The 26,046-nt window shown below is 41.3% G+C and overlaps 2 protein-coding genes across 3 annotated transcripts; one reads left to right on the top strand and one right to left on the bottom strand.

Annotated features, from left to right (window-relative positions):
- Positions 1-307: 307 nt before the first annotated feature.
- Vom1r59 (vomeronasal 1 receptor 59) lies at positions 308-1,255 on the bottom strand. Its single transcript, XM_039096089.1, has one exon. It carries the CDS (start codon positions 1,253-1,255, stop codon positions 308-310), a length of 948 nt encoding a protein of 315 aa, XP_038952017.1.
- Positions 1,256-13,030: 11,775 nt separating this feature from the next.
- RGD1564801 (similar to hepatic multiple inositol polyphosphate phosphatase) lies at positions 13,031-15,481 on the top strand. Of its 2 annotated transcripts, XM_063280911.1 has the most exons (2): positions 13,031-13,873; positions 14,079-14,198. In XM_063280911.1, exons 1-2 carry the CDS (start codon positions 13,046-13,048, stop codon positions 14,196-14,198), a joined length of 948 nt encoding a protein of 315 aa, XP_063136981.1. In that variant the 5' UTR covers positions 13,031-13,045. The 2 variants fall into 2 exon arrangements, with proteins under 2 accessions (XP_063136981.1, XP_038956737.1); XM_039100809.2 differs by having other exon boundaries at positions 13,031-15,481.
- Positions 15,482-26,046: the final 10,565 nt, after the last annotated feature.

The following is a 26,046-nucleotide window of genomic DNA, read 5'->3' as shown; positions in this document are numbered from 1 at the left end:
ATAACACTCGAAATGTAAATAAGAAATACTCAAGTTAATAATAAAAAAATATTGTTCACAATATTTCAATGACATTCATTATGTACAAATGTCATAGTTTGAGTGAGTAATGAGTGTTAAAATTATTAAAATTATGTACATAGATTGGTATTCAAGAAACATGTTAAGTACCTGAATTTTAATAGTGTACAGAATGTCTGAATTATAACTAAAGCCATTTCATGTATTCAAGGTACACATGCAAATAGTTAATTACATGAAAATTATTAAGACACTGTTTTCATGCCTAGAAAGTAGAGGTTTCAGTTTAACCATGGATTGAACATTGAAAACAGGTCATTCTCAGTATAGAAAATGAAGAAATGAATTGCAAAATAACTTTATTATTCTTCATGAGTAAAAAAGGGCAGATGGTAGGGTAGCATGTTGTCAAAATTGCATTTATTGACTCCACTCTTGGAAATTTTTCACTTGAATAAAAGCTATAAAGGGTGACACAGTTGTTCAACCAATAAATTAATACAAAGCAGCTAACCAGAGACAGGATGCTGTGGGTGGCTTTGCGCTCAGGAGATGTCTGGGAGGAAAGATTAGGGCTGCAGAGATGCTGGGCTCCCTTGCGGTGTCTGTAGAGGAAAACCACCATGTAGAGGCTGGCCCACATCATGATGGTCACAAAAAAGAGATCATGAATAAGGGTAATGCTAAGAAATGACCCTGTATTGTGGTTCCCAAACTGCTTGTTTACACAGTAACCATCTGAATATCCATGGCCAGCAAGAGTATTATTGGATTTGGCTACTACCATTGGAAGCATATATCCATAGATGAGTAGGTTAATAAGCCAGGAGCAAAGTAAAGAAGAAAAAGCCCATGTAGAGAGTCTAGGCTTAAGCCAGGCCCACTTAGAAGTACTGGGAGTGATGGTGATTACTTGGAATGTGCTTAAAACACAGGTGCTGCAGATGGACAGACCCCGGCTGACTCTGAATGAAAACAAAACTGCCTTACAACCGATATCGTCCAGAAAATTGGTTACTCCAAAGGATAACATGGTATCTTTTGTCAATAGGAATACGATCAGCAAAATATTGACTATTGTCAGGTGAATACAAACTGAATCTATCAACTTCTTATACTGAGGCCTGAAGACGAAAGTGTATATATATAACAACAATAGTGCTGAGTTCCCTAGAACACCAAGACTGAACTGCAATATGAGAAAGATCTGGAAGATGGTGTCACTTGGAAGCATGATGTTAATGTGAGCCAGGTTTGTTAGGTCTAGAGTACCAAATGAATGGACTGTATTCAAAAAATGTGAATGGGGTTTGTAGAAAAATATACTGCTCAGGAGAAGAAAGAACAAATGAAATGTCCAGTTCTTTCCTTTCCTCTTCTACGTCCTCCTCGTCTTCTTTGTATCTTCTTTTTGTTTTTCAAGTCAGGGATTCTCTGTGTAGCCCTGTCTGGAACTTGCTGTGTAGACCAGGCTGGCCTCACACTCACAGAGATCCACCTAACTCTACCCCCCAAGTGCTGGGATCAAGGGTGTGAGCCAACATCAACTAGAGAAATGTACAACTCATTTCAATGTTAGGTCCATAGATGACACTTTAGCAACTGCCTGCCTGGGATTCTTGGCCATCTTAGGGAATAAAATAAAGTGTGGAGAATAATAAAGGGTCGAGACCACCCAAAGATCCTGAATTCTGTTATGTCAGGCAGAAGGATATGTTGACCTACATGAAAGCCAAATTTGCATGTTATGAGGGACTTAAAAATTATTCATTCCATGTGTACAAGTGTTTTGCCTGCATGTCTGTACATTATATAAAAGCCTTAGAATCAAACCTTGGATCTCTGGAGAGCAGCTAATGGTCCTTCATTGTTGAGCCATCCCTCAAGCTAAAATGAATTTCTATCCAGTAGTCAATATTATTTCTTTAATCTAAGTGTCAATGTTTTCATGTTTAAAACAACATATGCTTCTATCACATATGTAGTAATGGGTGTACATGACCTTAAGTGTTTGGTCTACACATACATTTCTGTCAGCACAGTGATGACTAAATTCTTGGGCTTTCCATGTGAGACTCTTTGCCTCTCATTCTACCCTACAGGCTAACCAGCAATGTTCTGAGGCATTTCATTTGATTTTATATATTTATTTTGCTCACAACTTAGAACTGAGTAGCCAATAGGCAGAACACAAAGGCCAGGGTAGAAAACTATATATGCCACATTCTTGAGCACATCTTCATAAAAATGTGTTTTCTGTGATATTCAGTAACCAAATCAATAAGGCTGGTTCTGATTGATAAACCCACTCTAATACATATATAAATAATATATATAATATATACATATACATTATATTGTTATTGCAACATATGAATCCTATTTCCACATGAAATTTTGCATTAATGTTAAAGAGCCAGAATTCTCAAGAACACAGTTACAAAGAGGATGGAAATGATATAAGATTCATGAACTTTGACCATGAACTTCACAACATTATTATGCCACCCATGCTCTGCGGATCTTGTTGTATGTGTGTGGAGTTGCTGTATAACAACTTGAGACTTAATCCTACACTAATCTAACTATTTTGATTGCCTAAAATACAAACATTTATTCTTTGAAGGTTATCTATGGATTCCTCAACAGTCTCTTTTATCCTGACAGGGTCTATTAGACTTTTCCCAATGTGCTGGTCTGAATTCTCCTTACACACTATAAATCTCTGCTTTGGTCCGAGTTTCTAGGACAGTCAAGTTTTTCTAGTGTGAGGGGCCATCATTTGAACTACTTAAAGAATGAGTTGTTCTCTTTGTTCTCTTCTCTTCCCTGCTCTTCCTCTCTTCCCTGTCCTTTCTCTCTACCCCCACCCCTTCCCTCCACGTGCTCATGGCCGGCCTTTCCTCTCCTCTCCTCTTCTTCTCTCATTAAACCTCTCCACATGGAAAAAAAAAAAGAATGAGTTGTATAGGCAGAATGCCTAAGAGTAACAAACTTAATTTTAAATTTTATATGAATATAAAAAGATCTCTATCAATGGAAACTTTAAATTTTTATCAACATAGAAATTTTGCACCACTGTAAGAAAATATAACCTCAATTTTGTATCAAAATTTAAAGATTTTTTTTACCAAAGTAAGATTATGACTATAAAATGTTTTGTTTAAGGGCAAATTTAGTAATCCATTCCAACAACTCATTCAAGAATATAAGGCTTAGTGTTGGTCCTTTTAACAGATTCTATTACAAACTGATTAAGAAGATTAAGTAGGCACTAGGCGATTCCCTCTTCGGTCTGTAATGTAGGCAGAGGGTAGTCTCCACTGACTTCTCAGAAGTGTCTACACTTCTGAGGGTCCAACTCTATCCCCCTGTGGAAATTAGGTGCAAGGAGCTGTTTGGCAAGTTCAGTTCAATCCTGAGCACAAACCAGAATGGCAGTTACTGCCGGCTGACTGTTCCTATATTCCTGTGTCCAGAAGCACTGTGCGGTTTCCCCTTGGACCGGATGTGGGCAAATGTGTGCAGAAGTGGCAGTTTGTCCTGCGGTCTCAGGATGTCTGCACTCCAGGGTGTTCAGCTCTCTTCCCCATGGGATTTGGGTGCAGGAACTCTTGGCTCACTCTTCTAAACTGCTGTTCACCACAAATGGAAGTAAGCTGGAAAGAATCCAGATGCCCTTCAACAGAGGAATGGATTCAATGTGGTACATCTACACAATGGAGTACTACTCAGCTATCAAAAACAATGACTTCATGAAATTCATAGGCAAGTGGAATGAACTATAAAATAATCATCCTGAATGAGGTTACCCCATCATAGAAAAACACATTTGGTATGTACTCATTAATAAGTGGATATTAGACCAAAAGCTTGAATTACCCAAGATGCAATCCACAGACCACAGGAAGCTCAAGAAGAAGGATGACCAAAATATGGATGCTCCCATTCCTTCTTAAAAGGGGGATAAAAATATCCATAGAAGGGGATATGGAAGCAAATGTTAGGGCAGTGACTGAAGGAACAGATATACAGAGCCTGCCCCACATGTGACATATATATATATATATATATATATATATATATATATATATATATATATATATCCACCAAAACTACATAAGATTGATGAAACTAAAAAAATGCATGCTGAAAGGGCCATAAAGATCTTTCCTGAGAGACACATCCAGATCATGTCCAATACAGAGGTCAATGCTAGCAAACCACTGAACTGAGAACACGACCCTCTTGGGGGAAATTAGAGGAAGGATTGAAAGAGTTGAAGGAGCTTGCAACCCCATAAGAACAACAATGCCAACCAACCAGAGCTTCCAGGAACTAAACCACTACCAAAAGACTATACATGGACTGACCCAGGGCTCCAACTGCATATATAATAGAGAATAGTTTTGTTAGGGCACCAGTGGAAGGGGAAGCCCTTGGTCCTGTCAAGGTTGGGCCTCCAATGCAGGGGAATATGAGGGAAGGCAGTAAAGGGGATGGATGGGGGAATACCCATATGGGGAAGGGGTAGAGGATGGGGAATTATGGACAGGAAATCGGGAAAGGGAATAACATTTGAAATATAAGTAAAGAAATATATCTAATAAAAAAAGATTGAGCTGAATAAACACTTTCCTCTCCCCACCAAAAAAAGAAAATTAAATAATAAAGATTAAAGGTCAAATAATAAACTCATGTCAATATACGATTTTGATTTAATTACAAGTGTTTTCAATATTATTCAAAGAGTAAATAGCTAAGAATAATCAATGTTTGACAACTTAGTTATGCCACAAATGTAGATAGATTGTTTTAAAAATGTCAAAGGTCAAAAAAATATGATATTTCAAATCATTTATCAATAGCTCTTTTGACTAGGAGAAATGTCTACTACTCGTAGTACACCGATTCTACTTTAAAGAAAATATTGAACATCATTACCTCTATATAGAGTTGCTCCACTTGTGACAAGCTAGCCACTGGGGGGAAAATGCCTTAATTCATCTACAGACAAAAAAATATGTCCAGGAAATGACAAATGATTTACAAATAATGTGAAATAATCAAGAAGTTACCTCTGCCAAAACAGGATAATCTAGTCCTTCATGATTCCTGCTTCACTTAAGGTCTGTCATGTGGTTTGAGGCCAGAATGCTAAACACAGATGCTCGAAAATTATGAGGAATATAGGAGGCTATCCAAGCAGTCAGCTGCCTCTACAAACTGTTTAAGTTAGAAGGTATGTCTTAGTGTTCCTACTTATTCAGGTAATATTTAATCCCTTCTCAGATTTCTGATGGAGTTAAAGACTACTTATAGACACATAATCAAACTTAACTTATTTAGCATTAAAGAAGGTATTCTAGATATAAAACAATGTTTCTCAGATGGTAATACAAGTTAAAAATCAACATAATTCAGACACAAAATTATAAACTCTTTAAGTTAGCAGAGATAATAGATTACTATATCTAAATGTACAGAATTGATCAACTAGGTGTTAGTGTATATCAGACCTTAAAATTTACATTATTGTCTTAATTGTGTTCAATTTATATCTCAGAGAAAGGAGACTTTCTAAATGGGCAAAACTTGTAAAATGTAGTGGTTTTGGCCTAATGCTACTTGTGTTTTGTTAATTTGGGTCCCCAGAATTACTTGCCCAGAATATGCACAACCATATGTAAGACAGTGAAGGACCCTGTTCTCAGTTGGTTCTGATTTGTAAATGAAGTTGCTGGCAGTCAATCGCTGGGAAGGGCAGACAGTAGCCAGACTTCTAAGAATCACAGGTTAGAAAAAGAGGAGGAAGAGGACAAAAGAGATCTTCCATGCAGGGGGAAGTTTAGAGGTGCCATGACTGAGAAGATGCAGGACAAAGAACATAGGCACAATCTATGATGCAAGGCATGGTCGAAAGACGACTGTCCTAATGAGTCCATGGTAGTCAATATGGAGTATAGGATTTGTTAAGCAATAAGTTGGGAATATCAAAGGAAGGTGGGATAGCCAAATGGATGTTAGGAAGTAGCCCATCCATTAAAGTATTGAGGCATATTAAAGTGTGTGCGTGTGTGTGTGTGTGTGTGTGTGTGTGTGTGTGTGTGTGTGTGTGTGTCATTCAGCAACCCAGAACACTGGGGCAGGTAGTGAGGAATACACTGCTTGAGGGATTGATATGAGTATTATTGGGTACTGCTACAATACCTTATTCACTTAAACAGGACCCACCATCCTCTAAGATTTGAAAATGCATCTCTTCTCTTTTGTGCCTTATGGATTTTTTTTTTTTTTTTTGGAGCTGGGGACCGAACCCAGGGCCTTGCGCTTCCTAGGCAAGCGCTCTACCACTGAGCTAAATCTCCAGCCCCTGTGCCTTATGGATTTTTTAGACTCATATTAATTTCTTTGGAATCACACATGGCTTCCCATGTTTTGCCCTGGATTAATTGTTATCTTCCTCAATATTCACCAGAAATTTGTTTTTGCTTATCCTTTTTCCTTGTTCTGTATCTACCGGTAGAGGCCCTAACTTTTCATACTTTTTACTTCAAGTACAGTCTTGAAAATTCCCTCCACTAACCATGTCTTTAGTGTTTCTCCTGCAAAGAGTACGAGCTCAAGGATAAAATACCTGACTACAATTTCAACACAAAAGGAACAGACTAACTATGACGAGCAGAGGAAGATACCATCAATGAACATGTGGAATCACAAAAGAGTAGCACTATTTTTGACATTCAAGAAAATGGAATTTAAATAATGATGAAAAATGTACTAAAAAAAAGACTATTTATGATCCACAGCAGTCCAGACACTGGCCAGACCTGAAGGGAAACAGTCAAGAGTTCTCTGCACCCAAGTCCCGTGGGAGGGAGAGCTAAACCTTCAGAGGGGCAGATATGCCTGGGAAGCCAGAAGAGACTACACTTTGCCCACATTTCTGACTCCAGAAGAAAACACCTAATGCCATCTGGGACCCCGGTGCATGGGGGTTCAGGGAAAAGACGGCACAAGCCCTCGAGGTTGCCGTCCTCAAGGAGAGCTCAAAAGCAACCCCCACAAGCAACATGAACCAGGGGACCACAGGTAAGAACAAATTTTCTGCTCCAAACGACCTGCCTGGTGGACTCAGGACACAGGACCATAGGAATAGCTGAAAACCAGTAGACAGGAAAGACTCTATGCCCAAAAGCAGAACACCCGGTTCCCATAACTGGCTGAAAGAAAACAGGAAAACAGGTCTACAGAACACCTGACACACAGGCCTATAGGACAGTCTAGCCACTGGCAGAAATAGCAGAACAAGTTAATACCAGAGACAACCTGATGGCGAGCGGCAAGCGCAGGAAACCAAGCAACAAAAACCAACACTACAAGGCATCATGGAAGCCCAATTCTCATACCAAAGCAATCACTGAATATCCAAACACACCAGAAAAGCAAGATCTACATTTAAAATCACATTTGACCATGATGCTTGAGGACTTAAAAAAAAATGAAGAACTCCATTAGAGAAAGACAGGAAAATATAAATAAACAAGTAGAAGCCTATAGAGAGGAATCACAAAAATCCCTGAAAGAATTCCAGGAAGACACAATCAAACAGTTGAAGGAATTAAAAATGGAAATAGGAACATTAAAGAAAGGAGAAAGGGAAACAACCCTGGATATAGAAAGCCAAAGCAAGAGACAAGGAGCTGCAGATACAAGCATCACCAACAGAATACAAGAGATAAAAGAGAGAATCTCAGGAGCACAAGATTCCATACAAATCATCGACACAACTGTCAAAGATAATGTAAAACGGAAAAAGCTACTGGTCCAAAACATACAGGAAATCCAGGACTCAATGAGAAGATCAAACCTAAAGATAATAGGTATAGAAGAGAGTGAAGACTCCCAGCTCAAAGGACCAGTAAATATCTTCAACAAAATAATAAAAGAAAACTTCCCTAACCTAAAGAAAGAGATGCCAATAAACACACAAGAAGTCTACAGAACTCCAAATAGATTGGAACAGAAAATAATATGTGACCTCCTGTCACATACCAGTCAAAACACCAAATGCACAAAATAAAGAAAGAATATTAAAAGCAGTAAGGGAAAAAGGTCAAGTAACATATAAAGGTAGACCTATCTGTATCACACCAGACTTCTTGCCAGAGACTATGAAAGCCAGAAGATCCTGGACACATGTCATACAGATCCTAAGAGAACACAAATACCATCCCAGGTTACTGTATCCTGAAAAACTCTCAATTAACACAGAGGGAGGAACCAAGATATTCCATGACAACACCAAATTTACACAATACCTTCCTACCAATCCAGCCCTACAAAGGATTATAAATGGTAAAGCCCAACATAAGGAGGTAAGCTACAACCTAGAAGAAGCAAGAAACTAATTGTCTTGGCAATAAAAAAAGATGAGAAAAGCACACAAACATAACCTCACATCCAAATATGAATATAACAGGAAGCAATAATCACTATTTCTTATTATCTCTCAACATCAATGGTCTCAACTCCCCAATAAAAAGACATAGATTAACAAACTGGATACACAATGAGGACCCTGCATTCTGCTGCTACAGGAAACACACCTCAGAGACAAAGACAGACACTACCTCAGAGTAAAAGGCTGCTAAACAACTTTCCAAGCAAATGGTCTGAAGAAGCAAGCTCGAGTATCCATTCTAATATCGAATGAAACCAATTTTCAACTAAAAGTCATCAAAAAAGATAAGGAAGGACACTTCATATTCATCAAAGGAAAAATCCATCAAGATGAACTCTCAATCCTGAATATATATGATCTAAATACAAGGGCACCTACATACATAAAATAAACCTTACTAAAGCTCAAAACACATATTGCACCTCACAGAATAATAGTAGGAGATTTCAACACCCCACTATCATCAATGGACAGGTCATGGAAATAGAAATTAAACAGAGACATACACAGACTAAAAGAAGTCATGAACCAAATGGACTTAACAGATATTTATAGAACATTCTATCCTAAAGCAAAAGGATATACATTCTTCTCACCACCTCATGGTACTTTCTCCAAAACTGACCATCTAATTGGTTATAAAACAGGCCTCAACAAATACAGAAAGATAGAAATAATCCCCTGCGTCCTATCAGACCACCATGGGCAAAAGCTGGTCTTCAACAACAATAAGGAAAGAACGCCCACATATACATGGAAGTTGAACAATGCTCTCCTCAATGATAAACAGGTCAAGGAAGAAATAAAAAAAAAGAAATTAAAGACTTCTTAGAAGTTAATGAAAATGAAGGTACAACATACCCAAACTTATGGGACACAATGAAAGCTATGCTATGAGGAAAACTCACATCTCTGAGTGCCTGCAGAAAGAAACAGGAGAGAACATATGTCAGCAGCTAGACAACGCACCTAGAAGATCTAAAACAAAAAGAAGCAAATACACCCAGAAGGAGTAGAAGGCAGGAAATAATCAAACTCAGAGCTGAAATCAACCAAGTAGAAACAAAAATGACCATAGAAAGAATCAATAGAACCAAAAGATGGTCCTTTGAGAAAATCAACAAGATAGATAAACCATTAGCCAGACTAACGAGAGGACACAGAGAGTGTGTCCAAATTAACAAAATCAGAAATGAAAAGGGAGACATAAATACAGAATCAGAGGAAATTCAAAAATCATCAGATCCTACTGCAAAAGCCTATGTTCAACAAAACTTGAAAATCTGCAGGAAATGGACAATTTCCTACACAGATACCAGGTACCAAAGTTAAATCAGGAACAGATAAACCGGTTAAACAACCCCATAACTCCTAAGGAAATAGAAGCAGTCATTAAAGGTCTCCCAACCAAAAAGAGCCCAGGTCCAGACGGGTTTAGTGCAGAATTCTACCAAACCTTCAGAGAAGACCTCATACCAATATTATCCAAACTATTCCACAAAATTGAAACAGATGGATCACTACCGAATACCTTCTACGAAGCCACAATTACTCTTATACCTAAACCACACAAAGACACAACAAAGAAAGAGAACTTCAGACCAATTTCCCTTATGAATATCGATGCAAAAATACTCAACAAAATTCTGGCAAACCGAATCCAAGAGCACATCAAAACAATCATCCACCATGACCAAGTAGGCTTCATCCCAGGCATGCAGGGATGGTTTAATATACGGAAAACCATCAACGTGATCCATTATATAAACAAAATGAAAGAACAAAACCACATGATCATTTCATTAGATGCTGAGAAAGCATTTGACAAAATTCAACACCCCTTCATGATAAAAGTCCTGGAAAGAATAGGAATTCAAGGCCCATACCTGAACATAGTAAAAGCCATATACAGCAAACCAGTTGCTAACATTAAACTAAATGGAGAGAAACTCGAAGCAATCCCACTAAAATCAGGGACTAGACCACGCTGCCGACTCTCTCCCTACTTATTCAATATAGTTCTTGAAGTTCTAGCCAGAGCAATCAGACAACAAAAGGAGGTCAAGGGGATACAGATCGGAAAAGAAGAAGTCAAAATATCACTGTTTGCAGATGATATCATAGTGTATTTAAGTGATCCCAAAAGTTCCACCAGAGAACTACTAAAGCTGATAAACAACTTCAGCAAAGTGGCTGGGTACAAAATTAACTCAAATAAATCAGTAGCCTTCCTCTACACAAAAGAGAAACAAGCCGAGAAAGAAATTAGGGAAATGACACCCTTCATAATAGACCCAAATAATATAAAGTACCTCGGTGTGACTTTAACCAAGCAAGTAAAAGATCTGTACAATAAGAACTTCAAGACACTGAAGAAGGAAATTGAAGAAGACCTCAGAAGATGGAAAGATCTCCCATGCTCATGGATTGGCAGGATTAATATAGTAAACATGGCCATTTTACCAAAAGCAATCTACAGATTCAATGCAATCCCCATCAAAATACCAATCCAATTCTTCAAAGAGTTAGACAGAACAATTTGCAAATTCATCTGGAATAACAAAAAACCCAGGAGAGCTAAAGCTATCCTCAACAATAAAAGGACTTAAGGGGGAATCACTATCCCTGAACTCAAGCAGTATTATAGAGCAATAGTGATAAAAACTGCATGGTATTGGTACAGAGACAGACAGATAGACCAATGGAATAGAATTGAAGACCCAGAAATGAACCCACACACCTATGGTCACTTGATTTTTGACAAAGGAGCCAAAACCATCCAATGGAAAAAAGATAGCATTTTCAGCAAATGGTGCTGGTTCAACTGGAGGTCAACATGTAGAAGAATGCAGATCGATCCATGCTTATCACCCTGTACAAAGCTTAAGTCCAAGTGGATCAAGGACCTCCACATCAAACCAGACACACTCAAACTAATAGAAGAAAAACTAGGGAAGCATCTGGAACACATGGGCACTGGAAAAAATTTCCTAAACAAAACACCATTGGCTTACGCTCTAAGATCAAGAATCGACAAATGGGATCTCATAAAACTGCAAAGCTTCTGTAAGGCAAAGGACACTGTGGTTAGGACAAAACGGCAACCAACAGATTGGGAAAAGATCTTTACCAATCCTACAACAGATAGAGGCCTTATATCCAAAATATACAAAGAACTCAAGAAGTTAGACCGCAGGGAAACAAATAACCCTATTAAAAAATGGGGTTCAGAGCTAAACAAAGAATTCACAGCTGAGGAATGCCGAATGGCTGAGAAACACCTAAAGAAATGTTCAACATCTTTAGTCATAAGGGAAATGCAAATCAAAACAACCCTGAGATTTCACCTCACACCAGTGAGAATGGCTAAGATCAAAAACTCAGGGGACAACAGATGCTGGCGAGGATGTGGAGGAAGAGGAACACTCCTCCATTGTTGGTGGGATTGCAAACTGGTACAACCATTCTGGAAATCAGTCTGGAGAATCCTCAGAAAATTGGACATTGAACTGCCTGAGGATCCAGCTATACCTCTCTTGGGCATATACCCAAAAGATGCCCCAACATATAAAAACGACATGTGCTCCACTATGTTCATTGCAGCCTTATTTATAATAGCCAGAAGCTGGAAAGAACCCAGATGCCCGTCTACAGAGGAATGGATACAGAAAATGTGGTACATCTACACAATGGAATATTACTCAGCTATCAAAAACAACGACTTTATGAAATTCGTAGGCAAATGGTTGGAACTGGAAAACATCATCCTGAGTGAGCTAACCCAATCACAGAAATACATACATGGTATGCACTCATTGATAAGTGGCTATTAGCCCAAACGCTTGAATTACCCTAGATGCCTAGAGCAAATGAAACTCAAGACAGATGATCAAAATGTGAATGGTTCACTCCTTCTTTAAAAGGGGAACAAGAATACCCTTGGCAGGGAAGAGAGAGGCAAAGATTAAAACAGAGACTGAAGGAACACCCATTCAGAGTCTGCCCCACATGTGGCCCATGCATATACAGCCATCCAATTAGACAAGATGGATGAAGCAAAGAAGTGCAGACCGACAGGAGCCGGATGTAGATCGCTCCTGAGAGACACAGCCAGAATACAGCAAATACAGAGGCGAATACCAGCAGCAAACCACTGAACTGAGAATAGGACCCCCGTTGAAGGAATCAGAGAAAGAACTGGAAGAGCTTGAAGGGGCTCGAGACCCCATATGTACAACAATGCCAAGCAACCAGAGCTTCCAGGGACTAAGCCACTAACTAAAGACTATACATGGACTGACCCTGGACTCTGACCTCATAGGTAGCAATGAATATCCTAGTAAGAGCACCAGTGGAAGGGGAAGCCCTGGGTCCTGCTAAGACTGAACCCCCAGTGAACTAGACTGTTGGGGGGAGGGGGACAATGGGGGGAGGGTGGGGAGGGGAACACCGATAAGAAAGGGGAGGGGGGAGGGGGATGTTTGCCCGGAAACTGGGAAAGGGAATAACACTCGAAATGTATATAAGAAATACTCGGCCCTCCGCGGGCCCCTGGACACGATGCTTCGTGGCGCGCACAGCCACCTCTCGGCCTCGGTAGCCCTCGCCGCGGTCCTGGCTGTGGCGCTGCTCTCGTCGTTCGCGCGCTGCTCTCTCCCGGGGCGCGGGGACCCGGTGGCTTCGGTGCTTAGCCCCTACTTCGGCACGAAGACACGCTATGAAGATGTCAACCCCTGGCTGCTGGGCGACCCGGTGGCGCCGCGACGGGACCCGGAGCTGCTGGCGGGGACTTGCACCCCGGTGCAGCTGGTCGCCCTCATCCGTCATGGCACCCGCTACCCTACGACCAAGCAGATCCGCAAGCTGAGGCAGCTGCAGGGGCTGCTGCAGACCCGCGAGTCCGTAGATGGCGGGAGCCGAGTGGCCGCCGCTCTGGACCAATGGCCGCTGTGGTACGATGACTGGATGGACGGGCAGCTGGTGGAAAAGGGGCGGCAGGACATGCGACAGCTGGCCCTGCGTCTGGCCGCCCTCTTCCCTGACCTCTTCTGCCAGGAGAAGTACGGCCGCCTGAGGCTGATCACCAGCTCCAAGCACCACTGTGTGGACAGCAGCGCCGCCTTCCTCCAAGGGTTGTGGCAACATTACCACCCAGGATTGCCACCTCCCGACGTCTCAGACATGGAGTGTGACCCTCCGAGAGTTAATGATAAGCTAATGAGGTTCTTCGATCACTGTGAGAAGTTTTTAACCGAAGTCGAAAGAAACGCCACGGCTCTTTATCATGTGGAAGCCTTCAAAACCGGGCCAGAAATGCAGACAGTTTTAAAGAAAGTTGCAGCCACTTTGCAAGTGCCAGTGAACAATTTAAATGCAGACTTAATTCAGGTAGCCTTTTTCACCTGTTCGTTTGACCTGGCAGTTCAAGGTGTCCATTCTCCCTGGTGCGATGTGTTTGATGTAGATGATGCGAAGGTTCTGGAATACTTAAATGATCTGAAACAGTACTGGAAACGAAGTTATGGCTATGCCATTAACAGCCGGTCCAGCTGCAACCTGTTTCAGGACATTTTTCTACACCTGGACAAAGCAGTTGAGCAGAAGCAAAGGTCTCAGCCGGTCTCTTCTCCAGTCATCCTCCAGTTTGGTCATGAGGAGACCCTCCTACCCCTGCTCTCGCTCATGGGCTACTTCAAGGACAAGGAGCCCCTGACAGCATACAATTTTGAGGAGCAGGTGCATCGCGAGTTCCGAAGTGGTCACATCGTACCGTATGCTTCAAACCTAATATTTGTGCTTTACCATTGTGAAGACGCACAGACCCCTCAAGAAAAATTCCAGATACAAATGCTGCTGAATGAAAAGGTGTTACCCTTGGCTCACTCGCAGAAAACTGTTGCCTTGTATGAGGATCTGAAGAACCACTACCAGGACATTCTTCAGAGCTGTCAAACTAGTAAAGAATGTAACCTACCCAAGGTGAACATCACATCCGACGAGCTCTGAGGACTCATCAGTGCTCTGCTGAGGGCGCTTGTTGCCAATAGGTAGCCACTCTAAAGGCAGCAACAGGAGGATCTCTGTGAGCTCAAGGCCAACCTGTTCTACATAGTGAGTTCCAGGCCAGCCAAGGCTGCGTAGAGAAATAAAGTTTGGTCCTTTTGTCTTTTCACAGAAGATGATAGTTTCTTTTAGAATCTGGACATACGGGTAAGACATGACTCTCCCTGGAGCAGCTCTCTTCAGAAAAACTAATTCAGCAAAACAGCTGTCCCTCCCAGTGTTTGCAGAGCTGAAATTTTCCTAATGACCTAAGAAAATGCTGATGTAGAATGGTATTAGAAAATAACACTTCAAAAGTGTTGGATACCAAAGCACAGTGGCAGCTGGGTGAGCCGCAGTGAGTGACTGAGATGGGGACTTGAGTGATCATGTTGGGTTCTTTCCTTCTCCTTCACGAAGGACACAAAGAAGGAAGTCTAATAACGTATCCATCCAGACAGGAAATCAACTCGATATTAAGAACCAGGCTGAAGTAAAACTGAAAGTGTGGGCTATTTTTGTTGATGTTATTTACAAAAAGATTTAAACACTGTCAGTAATCGCCTTTAACCTCCAAGTAGATCTTGCAGAACCACCTCCATCCCTCGGACCTGTTTGAGGTGCGCAGTTATAATGGGGCCCAGCCTGGTACAGGAGCCGACTTCCTTGACTGTTGCCTGGTTTTCTTTCGTTCCATCATGGCTCCCCTTGTTATATCTTGATATTACATAAAGTTTATCTTTTGGTGGTTTGGATTTTTTTTTAAATAAAGACCTATCTGCCTAATTTAATTGTAGAGATTCGAACCTGATTCAAAGAAATTTTGAGTTCTTTCAAATACCATAAAAGTGTTTGCTACAATAAATAAATAAAATTCTTGTGGCTTTACTACCAAAAAAAAAAAGAAATACTCAAGTTAATAATAATAAAAAAAAGAAGAATAATAAAAAAAAAGAAGGGGAGGGGGAGGGATTAGGGGAATGTTTGCCTGGAAACCGGGAAAGGGAATAACATTCGAAATGTAAATAAGAAATACTCAAGTTAATAAAAAAAATAAAATAAAATAAAATGCTTCAGCATGTAATTTCAATATACCAATTAAAGCTTATAGTAGTTTTATAAAAAAAAAAGAAAGAAATGTTCAACATCTTTAGTCATAAGGGAAATGCTAATCAAAACAACCCTGAGATTCCACCTGACACCAGTCAGAATGGCTAGGATCAAAAACTCAGGTGACAGCAGATGCTGGCGAGGATGTGGAGAAAGAAGAACACGTCTCCATTGAAGGTGGGATTGCAGACTGGTACAACCATTCTGGAAATCAGCCTGGAGGTTCTTCAGAAAACGGGACATTGAACTACGTTAGGACCCAGCTATACCTCTCTTGGGCATATACCCAAAAGATGCCACAACATATAACAAAGACACATGCTCCACTATGTTCATAGCAGCCTTATTTATAATAGCCAGAAGCTGGAAAGAACCATGATGCCCTTCAACAGAGGAATGGATACAGAAAATGTGGTACATCTACACAATGGAATATTACTCAGCTATCAAAAACAATGACTTTATGAAATTCATAGGCAAATGGTTGGAACTGGAAAATATCATCCTGAGTGAGGTAACCCAACCACAGAAAAATACACATGGAATGCACTCATTGATAATTGGATATTAGCATAAATGGTTGAATAACCTAGATGCATAGAACACATGAAACTCAAGAAGGATGACCAAAATGCAAATGATTCACCCCTTCTTTAAAAGGGAAACACGAATACCCTTGGGATGGAATAGGGAGGTAAAGTTTAGAACAGAGGCAGAAGGAACACCCATTCAGAGCCTGCCCCACATGTGGCCCATACATAGACAGCCACCAAACAAGATAAGATGGATGAAGCAAAGAAATGCAGGCCGACAGGAACGGGATGTATATCTCTCCTGAGAGACACACCCAGAAGACAGCAAATACATAGGTGAATGCCATCATTGAACCACTGAATTAATAACGGGACCCTCGTTCAAGGAATCTTAGAAAGGACTGAAAGAGCTTGAAGGGGCTCGAGACCCCATATGAACAACAATGCCAACCAACCAGAGCTTCCAGGGACTAAGCCACTACAGAAAGACTATACATGGACTCAACCTGGACTCCAATGGCATACATAGCAATGAATAACCTGGTAAGAGCACCAGTGAAAGGGGAAGCTCTTGGTCCTGCCAAGACTGAACCCCCAGTGAATGTGATTGTTGGGGGGAGGGCAGTAATGGGGGGAGGATGGGGAGGGGAACACCCAATCACCAAAAATCACACATGGAATGGATTCACAGATAAGTGGATATTGGCCCAAAAACTTGGATTACCCAAGGTACAGTCCACAAACCACATGAAGCTCGAGAAGAAGGATGACCAAAATGCTTCAGTCCTTCTTAGAAGAGAGAATATTCACAGGAAGAAATACAGAGGCAAAGTGTGGAACAGAGACTGATAAAAAGGACACACAGAGATGGCTCCACCCAGGGCTCCATCCCATATACTGTCACCAAACCCAGACAATATTGTGGATGCCAAGAAGTGCATGCTGACAGGAGCCTGATATAGCTGTCTCCTGACAGGCTCTGCCACAGCCTGACAAATACAGAGGCAGGTACTTGCATTCAACCATTGAACTGAGAACGAGGTCCCTAATGGAAGAGGTAGAGAAAGGACTGAAGCAGTTGAAGGAGTTTGCAACTTCATAGGAAAAAAACAATATCAAACAACCATAACCCCCAGAGCTTCCAGATACTAAACCACCAACCAAAGAGTATACATGGAGGGTCCCATGAATTCAGCCACATATGTAGCAGAGGATGTCCTTATTGAGCATCAATGGGAGGAGAGGTGCTGGCCCTGTGAAAGCTCAACGCCCTAGTGTAGGAGAAAGCCAGGGCAGGAATATGGGAGTGAGTGGTTGGCTGTATTGGGGAACACTTTCATTTAGAGTTAGGGGATGGGGGAGAAATAAGGGGACTCCAGAGGGGAAATCAATAATGGGAATAACATTTGAAATGTAAGTAAAGAAAATATCCAATAAGAAAGGAACAAAAATGAAAGTGATAATCACAAGAGAATAAATGTTTCTTTGCATACTGACTCTGAAAAAAGTTAACATCCCATTAATTGTATAAGAGTGCTTTTAATGAAGAGCTTGTCAAAAAAGAAAGAAAGAAAAGAAAATATCATCCTGAGTAAGGTAACTCAGTCACAAAAGTACACACATGGTATATTCTCACTGATAAATGGATATTAGCCCCAAAGGTCAGAATACTCAAGAAAAAATTCACAGACCATATGAAGCTCAAGAAGAAAAATGACAAAAATATGGATGATTCATTCCTTCTTAGAAAGGAGAATAAAATATTCACGGGACCACACTTGCACACACTTCACAAATATACATGCAAGCAAACCACTGTACAAGTAAAAGGAAAGAATAAATTATCTCAATGAAAGATATTTCACCTGGGATTAGTTTCTGAGTCCAACCCTTGGGTCATTTGGGGGGTTCAATCCCTGTGTAGAGCTTCTGTTATTCAAAACAGGAAGAGACAGTTGCTACAATACATGACCCAATGTTGAGCACATTCTTAGGGAAATATGTTTCTCTATCACTCGTTTAATTATTTATAGGAAAATAAACTAGATTGCAGATCATTATATTATGTGGAATAATGCAGTCTCACACAGATAAACATGGCACATATTCTCATATATGGAGTCTGGTGGAGAAATTCACAAAACCAGTGGGGAGATACTTTGCCATGTGTGAGAAATGAAAATTGTAGCTAGATACAGGGAATTATGGGCAAATGTCATGAAAGTCATGCTTGTGCATGTAATCAAATTCCTAATATAATATACAGATACGATATGTCAATAAGAGCTCATAAAGCTTCAATGAATCAACAACAAAAACAAACCCAAATTGGACTAAATGCATCAAATGTATGATGTTTTCCATTATATTTCAAACATCATAAATCATAACCAAAATATTACATTCCAGTAACCTGTTAATATGTCAATAATTTAACAAAACCACAAACATATCAGAGGTAATTGATGGGTGATGTGTAAACACTAATGAGCACACAGCTCCAGTGTTCAAAGGAACATTACAAATGTACTCTTTACTACACTGTATAAGCTGCGTGAGATTTTTTTTTCCCTTCGGAGCTGGGGACCAAACCCAGGGCCTTGGTTTGCTAGGCAAGCGCTCTACCACTGAGCTAAATCCCCAACCCGAGATTTAACTCTAATAAAAGTGTAGATAGTTTAGGTGGAAACAGAAGGACAAAGGCCAAGGGGAGAGGATTTGAACAGATGGAAATAAATAAATAAATAAATAAATAAATAAATAAATAAATAAATAGATGAATAGATGAATAAATAAGTAAGCAAATAAATGTAGGAAAATAGTGAAAATATTATAAACTGAAAACAAGGATTGTTAAGAAAAACAAAGTTTCAATTTAGTTAAATGGAACGGAAAATAGTAAAAGAAATCTCAAGGAAAAAAGTCCACAAAGTCTAAAGCAGGATTGACTGGGGAAGAGGATCAGTGTGAAGCTCATTATACCTTCCTCTGGCTCTGATCTCTGAGCCATGGGAGCCCTTCAGGGCAGTGTGAATCCCATGGATAGGATGTGTCTTGAAAAGGCTGTCTAGTGTCTAGCAGGAGGCATGGCTAAATCAAGGCTGGATGACAGGACTCTTCCTCCCAGTGGACATAGACCAGCTTATCACCCATGGCGCCAATGAACTTGTTTACTGGACGTTACTTAGATGTACCCAGAGGAAAACTTTGCTCTCCCAGATAACTTTAGCATGCTAAGAGTGTAAAAGCTATTTCTGAAGATGTGCATTTTCCCAAGATGAACCATATCAGGAAGTAAACTTGAGGATTGAGAAAGTCATTAAAAGTCTTAAGGCACAGTGGTGGGAATTATCACAGCTGTTAAAACAAAAGCCGAACTCCAAGCAGGGCTTCAGAGAACACTCAAACTGCTCCAATGGAGACCATTGTCCCTTCTTCTCTTACAGTATATTTAAGGTTCCATAGAGAGTGTGACAGCACACTTGGAGTTTTATTTTAACCATGTAGCACATGGATTAGTCATGGTTGTATTATGTCTTTGCTCAACAATAGAGTCTGACTCTAAGATTGTTCAGTTTTGTGAATCACACACTAGTCAATCTGCCTTCCAAACATTTATGCTTAAACCACAAACAAGTTTTAGTTCAGCCTAGATCAGAATAACTTCTTAATGGAGGGCAATGTTTCATGCAGAGATTCTCAAGTGTTCAAAGTGCTTGGAATATTTGACCATTATGTCTGGATACCCAAACTTGACATCTATTATATGTTCTTCAAGACACAGGAACACTGGGAGGAGAGGGCAAAGATTCTAAGGTCCAGAAGAGCAATGTAATGAAATGCTGTCTCCTGGTTATGACATGGCCATGACAATCATGAACACCGCACAGCAGTGTTCACCTTCTCAGGACCTGAATACAAAAAGAATAAAGCAAAAATGGAAAGGTGGCTAGGCGTAGTAGGTTCCTTTCTTCCCAGTACTTGAGAGTCAAAAGCAGGGGCAGGGGTGGGACAGGGGCAGAGGTAGGGCCAGAGAGGTAACTCCAAAGACAGCCTTCTCTACATAGCAAATTGAAGGTCAGCCAATGCTGCAGTGAGACTGTTTCAGAAAAAAGCATGGAAATAGGAGTAAATGGGGATGAGAAGAGTATTAGAGAAGGCAGTAGGAAATAGACAAACTCAATGGTATACATGAAACAAAGACAGAAATACTACAAAATTACAGTGGGGCAGTGGTAGCTCGCATCTTTAATCTCAGCCCTCCATAGGCAGAGGCAGGCAGATCTCTAAAGCCAGCCTAGTCTACAGAGTGAGTTCCAGGACTCCCAGGCCTACACAGAGAAACCCAGTCTTGAACAGACAAAACCAACAACAACCTCCAAATTTTACAGGCTTACCTGCTTCAGGTGCATCACTAGGCTTTTGTTAGAAACAGAGTTGCTCTATGGAGTCCCAGAGTCTGTCCTTGATCTCACTCTGTAGACCATGCTGGACTCCAACTCACAGGGATCTTCCTCCCTCTCTGCCTCTGCTTCCAAAGTGCTGGAATTAAGGTTGTATAGCATCACACCTGGCTGCATCATTAAATTATTGATTTGATATTTCTCAAAATATTTTCTGAACAAAGGCAAGGCCTTTATTACAAACACATTCACAAACAACGTTAGGAACGGCCCACTCAGGCAAATGTAGTGGAGAACACTCTGCTCCCCTACCCATCTTCCCTTGGTTAATCACCTAGGTCAGCTTTGCCCACCTCACACAGGAGTCTTCTCCAGGTAACCACACCCCATCAAGGACGGTTTGATAATATTACAGCAAGGACAGTTTTTACTCTCAGCCTCCATCCTGCTTTATATTGACCTCTGCTGAGTTACACAGATCACAGAAATTCTTCTCTGGGTGACTGAGAGGCTGTAGGTCACTGAGGGATTAGGTGAACCTGGTGGACCACAGCTCCATACAATCCTCCATTCCATTGACTGTGGTTCAGTTTTTTGCTTCTTCCCTTTGTATACAGGTGCTGTTGCACACCAAGCAGGGAAGGATGGAGTAGAGTTGAGTTCCGGGGTCCCCGTCTTCTTTTACATACAGCGTAGAAAAGGATGAAAGTCTGGAACGAATGACAGGGTGAGGTGGTAAGTTGGAAGGTAAGGGACCCTGTGGTGGGGTGGGGATGGGAGGATCATTGTTACAGCTTTCTTTTTTTTTTCAAGCTCCAACAACTTTATTTTTTTCTCTTAGCCTTCTTTTTTTATTATTATTATTAACTTGAGTATTTCTTATATACATTTCGAGTGTTATTCCCTTTCCCAGTTTCCGGGCAAACATCCCCCTCCCCCCTCCCCTTTCTTATCGGTGTTCCCCTCCCCACCCTCCCCCCATTGTCCCCCTCCCCCCAACAGTCTAGTTCACTGGGGGTTCAGTCTTAGCAGGACCCAGGGCTTCCCCTTCCACTGGTGCTCTTACTAGGATATTCATTGCTACCTATGAGGTCAGAGTCCAGGGTCAGTCCATGTATAGTCTTTAGTTAGTGGCTTAGTCCCTGGAAGCTCTGGTTGCTTGGCATTGTTGTACATATGGGGTCTCGAGCCCCTTCAAGCTCTTCCAGTTCTTTCTCTGATTCCTTCAACGGGGGTCCTATTCTCAGTTCAGTGGTTTGCTGCTGGTATTCGCCTCTGTATTTGCTATATTCTGGCTGTGTCTCTCAGGAGCGATCTACATCCGGCTCCTGTCGGTCTGCACTTCTTTGCTTCATCCATCTTGTCTAATTGGATGGCTGTATATGCATGGGCCACATGTGGGGCAGACTCTGAATGGGTGTTCCTTCAGTCTCTGTTTTAATCTTTGCCTCTCTCTTCCCTGCCAAGGGTATTCTTGTTCCCCTTTTAAAGAAGGAGTGAACCATTCACATTTTGATCATCTGTCTTGAGTTTCATTTGTTCTAGGCATTTAGGGTAATTCAAGCATTTGGGCTAATAGCCACTTATCAGTGAGTGCATACCATGTATGTCTTTCTGTGTTTGGGTTAGCTCACTCAGGATGATATTTTCCAGTTCCAACCATTTGCCTACGAATTTCATAAAGTCGTTGTTTTTGATAGCTGAGTAATATTCCATTGTGTAGATGTACCACATTTTCTGTATCCATTCCTCTGTTGAAGGGCATCTGGGTTCTTTCCAGCTTCTGGCTATTATAAATAAGGCTGCAATGAACATAGTGGAGCATGTATCTTTTTTATATGTTGGGGCATCTTTTGGGTATATGCCCAAGAGAGGTATAGCTGGATCCTCAGGCAGTTCAATGTCCAATTTTCTGAGGATCCTCCACACTGATTTCCAGAATGGTTGTACCAGTTTTGTTACAGCTTTCTTAGAAAGCATCTCTCTTAGCCCATACTCTATAAAACAGCTTGTGCTCTTCATTTTGGGTGAAAAAAAGACTTCGTAATCTTTGGAAACTGGGAAGGGGTTCATTTTTTTTCTTTTTCTCTTTTTCTTTATTGGGTATTTTTATTTACACTTCAAATGTGTTAGCCCCTTTCCTGGTTTCCACTCCAGATACATGCTATCCCACCTCCCCTCCCCCTGCTTCTATGAGGATGATCTCTCACCCACCCTTCCACTCCCTCCCACCTCCCAGCTCTGACATTTCCCTACACTAGGTCATCCAACATTGACATAACCAAGGGTCTCACCTCCCATCAATGCCCAACAAGGCCATCGTCTGCTATATATGCAACTGAAGCCATGGGACATCCATGTGTACACTTTGGATAGTGGTTTAGCCCTTGGGAGCTCTAGAAGTTCTGGTTGGTTGATATTATTGTTCTTCTGGGGTTGCAAATCTCTTCAGATCCTTCAATCCTTTCTCTAACTCCTCCATTGGGGACCCCATTCTCAGTTCTATGGTTGGCTGTAAACATTCGCCTCTGTATTTTTCAGGCTCTGGCAGACCTCTCAGAAGACACTTTTATTAGGCTCCTGTCAGCATGCACTTCTTGGCATCCTCAACATTGTCTGGGTTTGGTGGCTTTGTCACATAGAGACCTTTAATCAGTATTTTAAAAGATAATTCTCATGGTGGGACAAGTAGCTCAATGGTTAAGAGCTCTTGTTACTTGTGCATTGGCACTAGTTCAATACCTACTACTCTGAAGGTGGTTCACAATCATCCAGTTACTGGGGTGTACCTGGCAACCTCTTCTGGCCTCTGCAAGCACAGCACACAGTGGTAGAGGTAAAACTCCAATACAAGCCTGAGGAAGAGATCCTGGATTGCTGTGACACCACACTTCCTGGTTTCACAATAAGCATGAGAATGTCCATGACCAGCATCAGTGGAATTGGTTTTGGGTTTGTGTGTTCGTGTGCACATTCATGCACGGGCATGTGAGAGCCAGAGGCCAATCTTGGTTTCTTTTGTCATAATCTCAGTTTTTAAAAAAAAGTTGACTTTTGAAAATAATATTTTAGAATGGGTGGTTGTGAGAGCCACACCTTTAATCTCAGCACTTGGATATCAGAGGCAGGTGGATTTCTGTGAGTTGGAGGCCAACCTGATCCACACAACGAGTTCCAGGACAGCCAAAGCTATATAGTAAAACCCTACTTCAAACACACCCCCCACAAAAGAAAACAACCAAAAATGAAAACGAAAACCAAACAAACCGAAAAACCACCACAACAACAAAAACCCCAAAGAAAATAAGACAAAAACCATCAAAAACCATTTGATTCATTTTTGGAACACAGCATACAGTGTATTGATCACGTCCATTTCCTGTTCCAACTCTCTGTGCAACTTCCCTCAGCATCCCCCAACATATCTCTTTCTTAATATCATATGCTTTCTATTTTAAAACTTATAACTCATTTCATCCACTGAGTGTGGTCATGTGATCTTGAGTCTGAAGCTATTCCTGGGGAGTGAACAGTCTGTTTGGGGCCCAGACTTTGCCATCAAATGGAAATGTAAAACTGAGACTTCTCTCTGCTCCCAAACACCGTGGGAGAGAGACCTCACCGCCTGGTCAGGTGGGCACTCCTGAGGCTGCAGAGCGGAGGAGACAACCAACACTGTCCACCCCTGCCCACATCCCTGGCCCAAGAGGAAACTGTATAAGGCCTCTGGGTTCCCGTGGGAGAGGGCACAGGAGCAGGAGGACCCCTGCGCCTGCGACACCGCCGGAACCTGAAGGAAACAGACCGGATAAACACTTCTCTGCACCCAAATGCCGTGGTAGGGAGAGCTAAACCTTCAGAGACGCAGACACGCTTGGGAAACCAGAAGAGACTGCACTCTGCATACACATCTCGGACGCCAGAGGAAAACAACAAACTCCATCTGGAACCCTGGTGCACTGAAGCTCCCGGAAACGGCGGCGCAGATCTTCCGAGTTGCTGCCGCCGCAGAGAGCTTGTGGGCAGCACCCCGCGAGCAAACTTGAGCCTTGGGACCACAGGTAAGAACAACTTTTCTGCTGCAAGTGACCTGCCTGGTGAACTCAAGACACAGGGCCACAGGAACAGCTGAAGACCTGTACAGAAGAAAAACTACACGCCCGAAAGCAGAACACTCTGTCACCATAACTGGCTGAAAGAAAACAGGAAAACAGGTCTACAGCACTCCTGGCACACAGGCTTATAGGACAGTCTGGCCACTGTCAGAAATAGCAGAACAAAGTAACACTAGAGATAATCTGATGGAGAAAGGCAAGCGCAGGAAACCAAGCAACAGAAACCAAGACTACATGGCATCATCGGAGCCCAATTCTCCCACCAAAATAAACATGGAATATGCAAACACACTAGAAAAGCAAGATCTAGTTTCAAAATCGTATTTGATCATGATGCTGGAGGACTTCAAGAAAGATGTGAAGAACTCCCTTAGAGAACAAGTAGAAGCACACAGAGAGGAATCACAAAAGTCCCCAAAAGAAATCCAGGAAATCATAAAGGAACAAGCAGAAGCCCATAGAGAGGAGTCACAAAAATCCCTGAAAGAATTCCAGGAAATCACAATCAAACAGTTGAAGGAATTAAAAATGGAAATAAAAGCAATCAAAAAAGAACACATGGAAACAACCCTGGATATAGAAAACCAAAAGAAGAGACAAGGAGCTGTAGATACAAGCTTCACCAAGAGAATACAGGAGATGGAAGAGAGAATCTCAGGAGCAGAAGATTCCATAGAAATCATTGACTCAACTGTCAAAGATAATGTAAAGCGGAAAAAGCTACTGGTCCAAAACATACAGGAAATCCAGGACTCAATGGGAAGATCAAACCTAAGGATAATAGGTATAGAAGAGAGTGAAGACTCCCAGCTCAAAGGACCAGTAAAGATCTTCAACAAAATCATAGAAGAAAACTTCCCTAACCTAAAAAACGAGATACCCATAGGCATACAAGAAGCCTACAGAACTCCAAATAGATTGGACCAGAAAAGAAACACCTCCCGTCACATAATAGTCAAAACACCAAACGCACAAAATAAAGAAAGAATATTAAAAGCAGTAAGGGAAAAAGGTCAAGTAACATATAAAGGGAGACCTATCAGAATCACACCAGACTTCTCGCCAGAAACAATGAAGGCCAGAAGATCCTGGATTGATGTTATACAGACCCTAAGAGGACACAAATGCAAGCCCAGGTTACTGTATCCTGCAAAATTCTCAATTATCATAGATGGAGAAACCAAGATATTCCATGACAAAACCAAATTTACACAATATCTTTCGACAAATCCAGCACTACAAAGGATAATAAAGGGTAAAGCCCAACATAAGGAGGAAAGCTATACCCCAGAAGAAGCAAGAAACTAATCGTCTTGACAACAAAACAAAGAGAAGAAAAGCACACAAACATAACCTCA

This window comes from Rattus norvegicus, chromosome 1, assembly GCF_036323735.1.
Source record: "Rattus norvegicus strain BN/NHsdMcwi chromosome 1, GRCr8, whole genome shotgun sequence".
NCBI lineage: Eukaryota > Metazoa > Chordata > Mammalia > Rodentia > Muridae > Rattus > Rattus norvegicus.
Note: the sequence above shows the minus strand (reverse complement) of the source record. Positions and strands in the feature narration are given on the sequence as shown.

Bases quoted from the DNA above. Each gene is read 5' to 3' on its own strand.
- Vom1r59 (XM_039096089.1), bottom strand. From the start codon at position 1,255: ATGCTTCCAAGTGACACCATCTTCCAGATCTTTCTCATATTGCAGTTC.
- RGD1564801 (XM_039100809.2), top strand. From the start codon at position 13,046: ATGCTTCGTGGCGCGCACAGCCACCTCTCGGCCTCGGTAGCCCTCGCC.